The sequence below is a fragment of the Clarias gariepinus genome, chromosome 18 (assembly GCF_024256425.1).
Source record: "Clarias gariepinus isolate MV-2021 ecotype Netherlands chromosome 18, CGAR_prim_01v2, whole genome shotgun sequence".
Classification (NCBI taxonomy): domain Eukaryota; kingdom Metazoa; phylum Chordata; class Actinopteri; order Siluriformes; family Clariidae; genus Clarias; species Clarias gariepinus.
In genome coordinates, this window is record NC_071117.1 from 2,383,476 (window position 1) to 2,393,916 (window position 10,441).

The 10,441-nt window shown below is 38.7% G+C and overlaps 1 protein-coding gene across 1 annotated transcript; it reads right to left on the minus strand.

Annotated features, from left to right (window-relative positions):
* Positions 1 to 1,351: 1,351 nt before the first annotated feature.
* LOC128506958 (microfibril-associated glycoprotein 4-like) lies at positions 1,352 to 6,293 on the minus strand. Its single transcript, XM_053477573.1, has 4 exons — positions 6,275 to 6,293; positions 2,494 to 2,666; positions 2,263 to 2,359; positions 1,352 to 1,533 (listed from the first exon to the last, which is right to left on the minus strand). Exons 1-4 carry the CDS (start codon positions 6,291 to 6,293, stop codon positions 1,352 to 1,354), a joined length of 471 nt encoding a protein of 156 aa, XP_053333548.1.
* Between the last annotated feature and the right edge of the window lie 4,148 nt (positions 6,294 to 10,441).

The window sequence follows — 10,441 nt, forward strand, 5'->3', positions numbered from 1 at the left end:
TAAAGCTAATATAAGACATAATAAAGCTAAAAGATTTAATTGAATTCACACTGTGTCCATTGTTTACAGAAGAAATGGTAGACTATCTACGATGCAAAGTTGATGACCAAAATCGGTGCAAAATTGTTCATGCAAGTCTTGTCAGAAGTGTTTCCTGAGTGGGGAGAGGAGGGCTAAATCGTTTTATTTGGAAAAACAATACACTTTTCTTTAACAAGCATCTGCAAAAATATTACCATAACATAATTGTTTTTTTAAAAGCTACATCTACCACTTTCCCTATGACTACCCCTATGCCCACCACCACCTCCCCCATTTCCTACATCACCAACAAGATTATTATGAAAAACTATCAGTATTATCAGTAGCTCACTGAGCTACAGGCACAGGTCTGATCCTCATAACAATGTACTTGAGACCATAACCGCTGTCTTTCCAAGTGCTCCATACGTTTCCGATGGCGTAATGAGTTGTGTCACGTCCCCACAGGTATATCCCATTAGGGTTAGTAGTGTGGCACTTGTTGTACCAAAATCCCCCAAGAAAGCGTTTAGCACAGTCCGAATCAGGATACGAATCCTGGTCTTTGTTAAAGGTGGAGAATTTCTGTCTGTTGTGTCTCCATGGAATCACCTGCAGATAACAGAAGCTGTCATTCTACAAGCAGACTCTTTAATGTACTGTATCCTGTTTCTGAAACATGGTAAAGTACATCAGTTTCATTAAGCTAACACTTTCAAAAAACCTAGCAATACAATTTTTTACATTTAGGCAGTTGCTCTTATCCAGAGAGCCTTTCATTTATATCTCAGTTGCCACTTTTTATAACAGTGGCAACTTGGTTGTTGTGGGGTTTAAACCTGGGATCTTTCGAACCATAGTCCAATGTCTTAACCACTGAGCTACCAAAGAGCTAACCAAATCATAAATAAATAAAGATAAGTTACACACAAATTACCACCTGTCAATCACTTTTTCAGCAGGACTCTGGCATGAATAGGCACAGTAATCTGTGTCGTTATAATGGCGTCGACAAACTTGGTTGGTAAAAAAGGTGCAAATTCACCTATCTGGCAATACTTTGGCTTTAGACCGAATAAAAGAGGACAGCCACGAGATATGTCTGAAGTGGTGTGCACAGTAGGATTAGCGGTAAAGTTGTCCGTGAAAAAGATGCGCAGACGACAAATTTACATGACCATTTGCGTGTTCACCATCCCGCGGAATACAGCGCATTGCCAGTGTCATCACGCACAACTGAATGTCCAGTATTTTTTGATTTTTCATTACTATTATATTATTATATTATATTATTTAATTATTATCAATATATATTTATATTCTTATATTCTTATTCTCTCTCACCTCCACCTCCATTGATGAAACCACTAACATGAAGTTTGTAGCCATCAGCTTCAGATCCCACAGAGAAATAAGAGTATTGAGCATGAACAGACCCTCCGTCAAAGTCCTTCAGGTCCACTTTCAGCTCATATTGTCTCTTGTTTGTGAGCTGGTAGAGATTCTCCAGTCCTTCAGTTAAAAAAAAAAAGGGTATTTAAAAAAAAAAAAATGTAAGCATCCCAATCATGAGGTAGATGATAATAGGCATTTACACTGGATAACTTCTGAGCTTTTAGAAAATGAATAACAAAGAATGAAAGAGGAGTACAAAATAGACACAATGTAAATTGTGTCATAATATAAATCAAATCATAGTTAATATGACCACATGGTGGCAGAACTGCACTGCATAGTTATCACTTTCAGTATGAAATTAAACTCATTGGTGTTTTAACTCCTGTTATGATTAAAAGAAACTCAAGATTCATTGTGTGGTTTCTTTGTGTTTTTCCTTGTTCTCCTAGAGATAAAAAGAATGGTAACTATAATCTGAAGAAAAGGTTTGACGTATCTTTCTTTAAATAACCTTCCTTTAAAAACTAATAATTGGTAGGGGTTTAAGAAGAATGAGACACTTCAGGTTAAGAATGTCTAGGAGAATACTAAGTTTTAGGATGATTACAGTTCTTCTGCTTTGCATTGCTTCCAGATGATTCCATTATACTGACCTAATTTTTTATACACATGTGTAATTCTAATTCTATATGTTATAAGAATTAATCATTGACATTTACAGTAAGTGTTGTACAGTATATCATCCTTATATTGTGCCCTGATTTAAATTAATTAATATTGTTAGTCTGCCTGTCATATCAGTAACTAATAACCCATGAGTGAATCTGTGCTGTAGTTTCTCACCCAGCCAGTATTCTCCATATTTGTTCCCAAACCCTTCCTTGTAGTGCTCCCATGGTCTGTAGAAATTTACACTGCCATCCATTCTCCTCTGAAACACCTGGCGTAAAGGTAAGATTTATTAATTTCTTAAATAAAACACTCCTACTTGTCCAATTATTTGGGTTATTTATTATGACACAAACTAAATGCTCTGGAATACATTTAATTTAAAAGAAACACATTCTAACATACGGTCCATTTCCCATCTTCAGCTTGACTTTCTCCACATCCCATGTCACAGTACACCTGGACAGGTGTCTCTGCTGTAGGGTAAATTGTGTACACTCCACTTAGTGTTTGTCTGTTAGCGTAGACATCAGAGCAATCTGTTGGGAACAGTTCCCTAGAAATAGGAGCACTTCCAACTTATCCTAAAGCATAAGGATAAACACCTTATCCTGATCAATATGTTTTAATCTGTATACAGTATAGTACCGGGTCATGTACGTACTGTCATTCTAATCGCCCCTGTCTGTTCATAAACACACTTCAATTCAAATAAAAGAAATCACACTCCCATTTTATTCTGCTTTTTTATTTTTGTATTTTAAATTATCTGTCTTATTAGCATGTTTTTCAGATTTTCCCTTTATCTTTGTGTATAAAGTTAAAACCACTTTGAATAAATACAGACTGCATTTGTAACTTTGACTCTCTTTTTCTTCCAAGTGTACTGTGGATTTTACAAAGGAGCTCAGCAGATTTGTGTCCAGATGTTCATTGCACTCCACTTCTCAATTGTTTTTACTTGCACATTATAAAATTTGATTAGTCTGTCTATTTAATGTCTGGGTTTTATTTACATTTGGGCATTTAGCAGACAATCTTATCCAGAGTGACTTGGGACCCTGGGACCTTCCGAACCATAGTCCAACGCCTTAACCACTGAACTACTCCAGAGAGAAATACTATGTTTTGTGTACCTTTGGTTTACTGTGGTTTTTGACTGCAATAATGCTGTCGCTGTTTGGTTTACTGATGATATCCTGTTGTTTCTCAGTTTTGGGTTTGTAAGAATTAACTTCTAGTTCCTATGACTATTGTCATAGTGTTCATGTTTGGAAGTTATTAAAGAAGAACCCGCAGTTGCATTCTGCCTCAACACCAACTGCTTTACACAATCAAAAGAAATTATGGAAGTTTGTGTGAAATGTGAATGTGTATGAATCAGAGTGATCAGATTGTCCCTAAAGAACAAGTCGACGATGACGTGCTGAGGGAAAAACTCCCTGAGATGGTAATAGGAAGAAACCTTGAGAGAAACCAGACTCAACAGGGAACCCATCCTCATCTGGGTGATAACAGATAGCAGGGATTGATCTGCACTCATACTGGGTGTTCGGAGGCTGGAAGTTCAGTATGACAGGAGATGTGTTTAAGTTAATGTGACTGTGTGGGTGATGGTAGGTTAATCCACACTGCGAGTTAGGTGGCTGGTCACTCATTGCTTCCTTTATTGGCCTGGGATAAAGAGCACCATAAGTTGGTTATATTGCAGATCATTAATTATGTGACAGTCTTAAATGAAATAAACAGAGGTTCAGAGTTTACAAGCAGCCTAATACACATTCCTCCAAATCTGTTTTCACAAATAACATGTACTAGAAGGTCACAAACTGAAGTAATATCTCATGTTTAGTTTAAAATTTTAGTTTTATGCTTGAAAATTTTTCCAAACCTAGTTAATAAGACAGAGCAATCATCAATGCGTCTTACCAGCAGGAAGTCAGTATGAAACCTGCTGCCGTTTGTGTAGCAGCGCCCCCTATCTGTGATGAATGCGGATACAGCACCAACCGATGGTGTGTTTCCGCAATTTATGCATGAATTTAATCAACATATTTAAACTCCGTTACATTAATATGGAGTGCCGTTAATTATTGGAGGCTCAGGTAGACTATGGAAAATTCCAGTCCTGAAAAGTGTTGAAGGATGTTTTTTTTTTAAAGTAACTAATTACATTACAAAATTACTGTCTTTAAAAAGTAATCAGTTACATTACAGCGTTACTTTCTGGTAAAAGTAACTAGTTCCTTTACTTTTCCATTGCAGAAAATGAAAACTCCTTTATGATTCCTCATGCATGTTGTTTTAGTCACGACCTTTATAATTATTCAAATTCAAATTCAAATTCAAATCAAATTCAAATTTTATTTGTCACATACACAATCATACAAAGTACAATATGCAGTGAAATGATTTTGTGCGACCACAGAGTCGCGACGGCAGCCACCTAACCGGCGCCATCATAGAAGATAAGGAATAGATACATTAGGATAACGAGGGTAAAAAAGCCCCTCCCAGACTGTCCTTCGAAAAGGGCAGTGTGCGATCAGGGGTACAAAAAATACCTCAGCAACGAGCACATAAAAACATGTAAACACAAGACATAAACATTGCAACGATTAGGGTACAGGGGATAGGAAATGTCCAATGTAGGCAAACAGCTCCAGTCCCTGCAGCTAGAGAGCGCTGGTCCCGATTCCGCTTACCCACACTGAAGGGAATAAGCACACGAAGGCGTTGGATATGGGGAAGGTAGAGTGTCTATCTGTAGCTGTTATGTGTGTGCGTGAGTGCGTGCGTATCAGTTTGTAAGCCTGTAACATCCCGTAATAGTCTGCTCCAGGTGTCCTTGAAGGGGGGAAGGGAAGTAGGATTCCAGAGCGTCTCGTTATCTTGGTCTTTGGGGAGTTTGTTATGTCTCCAGCCACGGCCTTGAAATGCAGTAGCTGGAAAGAAAAGGGGCAGCCGAAAAGAAAATCATATTTTCCAGGTTTCGGTCAATATCTGCCAATTTCACAGATATTTAATGTCCATCACTGGTCTCCAGGTCTGTCCAAATCACATTGCATAGCTGCTAGTCTCACCAAGATGTTATCCAATTTGCGGTCCAGAACCACAGTCTGATTACCGACAGCTCTCGTCACCACTATTTCCCAGCCAGCCAGTCTCTTGGGGTTGAGACTGACTGCTTTTAAGATTTTTCGATATCCAAGTATTCCACCTAATCCAATCAGCAGAATCCCTGTTATTCCGTAGGTAGATATCTTCAACATCCTCCAGAGACAGTGCGGCCAGGCACACAATGCGCCACTTCTCCCAACCGTCCATCGTGTATCCAGCAGCAAACGTCCCAGCAGGACAAGTAGGTTCCCCAGAACCCACACTTCTCGTCGAGAAGATCGTGTCAATTTTATTCAGAGACCACTTGATCAAATCCATATTCCTTTTTATTTTCAAGAGCAAGGCGAGGAGAGTCTCTGAATAGTATCACAAGACAGACAAGAGAAGCAAGCGGGGAGAGATAAGGGAGGGAGAGCAGATGCGACCGCCTTCGTCAAGAGCCAAGAATTAGTACCACTAGAACTAATTAGTACCACAGAACTATCATCACTCAGCCAAGTTTGGCCCATAATCTGTTAACTACTAATCCCCCTATCTCACCTACACAGTTTCGCGCGGTGGCCGTAAGTACGGTTCACCACCAGTTTTGGCGCTGTGATTAGGGTTCCATCTTTCTGTGCATCAATCCTCGCATAGTTAAACTGCATAGGTGAGATAGGGGTATAACAGCAGGAATAACCGAATGGGCTGGTTAGCACACACACACACACACACACACACACACACACACACTAACAGATTGGGAATGACTGCTGTCTGGCTCACGGATTTCATAAATTGTCTGAATTATGAATGACATTTTTGAAAAAATAACTAAATAACTGAGTACTCAAATGGTGGCCCTAATGCGTTAGATTTTTCATTACATCAAAAAGGTAATTCAAGTACTCCCAACACTGGTCCTGAACTATTGAGTCACACAATGTATAAAGTATATTTAGTGTAAAGTGCAAGCAGGGACTCTGGCAGGACTAACTATGACTTCATAATTAAATGGGAGGGCCAGAAGTGTACGGGCATGTTATTCCACAAGTTCTGACGTGTATGTTTCTTGTTGCATTGTTACTCACGACACCGAAGTCCATGATCTCTATGTCTCTTGTTTTATTTCCAGCATCAAAGATTCAACACTTCATACAGTTGTCTTGAGTAAATCCACTGTGGTTACAACTACCTATTCACTGTATCTCATTGCGGTTTTCTAAAGTTTACAACAACATATTTGCTGTATCCTGTAGGTTACATTCTTAGCTTACGGTCAAAAGCTTGTGTTCTCCAAAACTTCTGTATCCTAACTGACTCTTTACCATGCAATAGGCATGTAACTACGTGCAACAGTGGAATGACGTCACAGACCAACTAACGATTGTCATAAATGAATGCCTAACTAACAGACTTAATGCTTAACTAATGAAATAGAAATAAAAATAAACACAACAACAAATCACAAAATGAAATATGGCTCTTACAAGAAGGAAACACAGACACGAGGGGGATCTGCGATGTAAAGCAAACTTCACCTTTAACAAACCTGTGTGATCAATGAGAGTTGATCTAAACATACCACTTCACTATAATACTGTGGCGTGGGTGGGGTTTGAGTAATAACCATCATGCTTTGCGGGAGGGACTGTTATGTGTTCACCGTGTTGGGGAAATGTGTCTGGGGTAGTGGCTTCGGCCAGGGTGTGTGTGTGAATCAGAAAGTGTGTCTTGTTGATTGTTTGTGTGACTTTAGTGCGATGGAAAATAAAGTACTCCCAGCCATTTGCATTGGGCAGCAAGGAAGCTCACTCGTCTCTCCACGCTCATTAGTAGCTGTGAGAAACACTATAATACTTTATGTTCATGAGTCCTCCGGAACTGCTTGCTGAGGTAAATCTATTTACAAAAATGCTTGACTAAATAAATAGGATGAAAACCTATTTTAAACTTATTTGACTTTGTCTGAGTCCCAAATATTAATTGAAAGCCTATTCCATGACTTAGGGGCATTGTAAGGAAAACCTCCATCCCCAGTAGTTTTCATAATACATGGTACTGACGAGAAGCCTGCATCCTTTGATCAAAGTGGGTGTGGTGGATTGTAAGACATTAGCAGTCTGAACAACTAAACTGTAAGATCTTACAAAAGTCCAACTTAAAGGTGATAAAAGCATGAACCAGTTTTTTTTTTTCTGCCTTGTTTAGTGACAATATTTCTGAGATAAAAGAATCCTGTCCTGGTATTATTATTTACATGAGCTACAAATGACAGATAGGACTCTATAATCAAAGTCTTTTACTGTTGCACTTGATGGAACTGGAAGGCCATCCAGAGTTTTTGTGTCATCAAAAAGCTTGATTCTCGGTAAACTTTGGGGAGAAAGCGAGGTAGACCCAGCATAGGGTGCCAATGGCAGGGCACAAACACACACACACACACTACGGGGTAATTTGGAAACACTTATATTTGATCTAAATTAATTAAAAGATCATGATTTTTTTCTATAATTTTAATAATTTTTAGACTCATATGTAAAGTATGCAAAATATTTCAAGTATTTTGTTTAAACATCATGATCAGATGGTTATGTGCATTTTTGAGCGTGGCATGGTTGTTGGTGCCAGACGGGCCGGTCTGAGTATTTCACATCCTGCTCAGTTACTGGGATTTTCACGCACAACCATTTCTAGGGTTTAAAAAGGATGGTGTGAAAAAAGGGAAAAACATCCAGTATGCGGCAGTCCTGTGGGTCGAAAATGCCTTGTTGATGCTAGAGGTCAGAGGAGAATTGGACGACTGATTCAAGCTGATAGAAGAGCAACTTTGACTGAAATAACCACTCGTTATAACCGAGGTATGCAGCAAAGCATTCGTGACGCCACAACACGCACAACCTTGAGGCGGCTGGGCTACAACAGCAGGAGACCCCATCGGGTACCACTTATCTCTACTACAAATAGGAAAAAGAGGCTACAATTTGCACAAGCTCACCAAAATTGTTGCCTGGTCTGATGAGTCTTGATTTCTGTTAAGACATTTAAATGGTAGAGTCAGAATTTGGCGTAAACAGAACATGGATCCATCATGCCTTGTCACCACTGTGCAGGCTGGTGGTGGTGGTGTAATTGTGTGGGGGATGTTTTCTTGGCACACTTTAGGCCCCTTAGTGCCAATTGGGCATCGTTTAAATGCCACGGGCTACCTGAGCATTTTTTCTGACCATGTCCATCCCTTTGACCACCATGTGCCCATCCTCTGATGACTACTTCCAGCAGGATAATGCACCATGTCACAAAGCTCAAATGATTTCAAATTGGTTTCTTGAACATGACAATGAGTTCACTGTACTAAAATGCCCCCCACAGTCACCAGATCTCAACCCAATAGAGCATCTTTGGGATGTGGTGGAACGGGAGCTTCGTGCCCTGGATGTGCATCCCACAAATCTCCATAAACTGTAAGATGCTATCCTATCAATATGGGCCAACATTTCTAAAGAATGCTTTCAGGACCTTGCTAAATCAATGCCATGTAGAATTAAGGCAGTTCTGAAGGTGAAAGGGGGTCAAACACTGTATTAGTATGTACACAGTATTAGTACTATATATAATGATTTTACATTTACAGTTTAATGTGGGAATTGTAAGAATGATAAGGAGTCCTGAATGGGCATGACCTGGAAAAGCCACTGATTGTCAACATACAAAAGAAACACACTCTCACATTGTACCAGTGAACCCTGAGTCCACAGTCAATAATCACTGTGTGTTGTGGATTTGGTGGAGTTTGGACATTTGTTACGCAAGGTCCTGCAGGAGCACAGGGTATCAGGGACAACACTTGTCTCTGTTTGTGAAGAGGGAGAGCTGCCTCTACATTCTTAGTGTTGAATTTAAATCCATTAAAGTGTGTTATATTTGATGGAAGAAGAGTGTGTGAATCACAAATGGATTGGGTCAGCAGCAATTGTCCTGTACCCAGGGAAAATCCAGGACATTTTAAAGAGATTATATCTCAAAGCCAGCTTCTAGGAAAAGCTGGGATCTGTGGATAGAGATAAAGAGGATTTACTGGATTTACTTTTACTTTTACTTTACTTTTCAGTCTGTTGTTATCCCAAAAGCAAACGGTTGGCTTCATGAGTAAACTTATGTATTGTTCATATTTATTAGTTTGTGTTTTAAGAACAGTTATAGCATTATATTATATAACTATACTATACTATATTATACTATAATAGGTCATGGAAATAATTGAATGCATACATTTATTACAAATAAAGTTTAAACAAATTCACGACTTTATTCATCAACTTATTGTTTCAATGGATCGATTTCAATTAGGAATTTCCATTTTGTAAAAAACAAACAAACAAACATATATGACCAGTAGGAGGAGTCTAGGAGGTCAGCAGGGTTTAAAAGCATGGAAGAATAAACATCTGAAAAGGAAATGAGAGAAGAATCTTTAGTATGTCCTGTGGTTATCTTTAATTTAACTGTGGACAGATATATATAATGGATAATGTGTGATTAAATCATTTAAAATTGTTGTTTAATTTTCAGGTGTCTAGGAATAGCCTCTGCTTTAAACACAAAGCATGTACAGTACATTCTGTAATTAAATGTATAAAAGAATTGTAAGTCATTCTGTAACTACTATACTGTATTTTGATTTAATCTGATAATTGCTGTTATAATTGTAATGACTTATGTATGTGTGTAAAAACCTTTAAAATAATTTGCTGTTTTTATTTGTCTTTTTTATTTATTATTTTTTTTGTGTGTGTGTGTTTAGTGTTACTGAACTCTTCTGCTGCCCCTGCTGGTTGAAAATACTCCTGGATCCCAGGAACTGTTGGGATGGCTCTAATGTCTAACACTCAGTGGAGTGTACCTCCAGGTGTACTGTGACATGGGATGTCGGGAAAGTCTAACAGAAGGGATTTGGACAGTATGTTTAGAGTGGCTTCTCCATAACATTTTTACTGTTTCAATTTGATGTGTTCAACCAGTTTTTCATTTATATAAAACATAGTCCAGAGCAGTTGTTTTGTGTGATCAGGCTATTGACATGAATTTGTGGAAAGTTATGTACATGGGCATGGAGTTTGTGCTTGGTGGGTTTCCTCCGGGTACTTTGGTTTACTCCCACAGTCTGATGGTATCCATTACACCATTAGAAATGTGTGGCACCCCTGGAATGTCTATGATAATGGTCTCAAGTACAAATCAGACCTGTGTTTTT

Excerpts from the sequence above, each read along its gene's own strand:
- LOC128506958 (XM_053477573.1), bottom strand. Across the intron at positions 2,360-2,493 it reads CTGAAGATGGGAAATGGACC|GTGTTTCAGAGGAGAATGGA; the intron begins GTATGTTAGAAT and ends CCTTTACGCCAG. Across the intron at positions 1,534-2,262 it reads ATATGGAGAATACTGGCTGG|GACTGGAGAATCTCTACCAG; the intron begins GTGAGAAACTAC and ends TTTTAACTGAAG.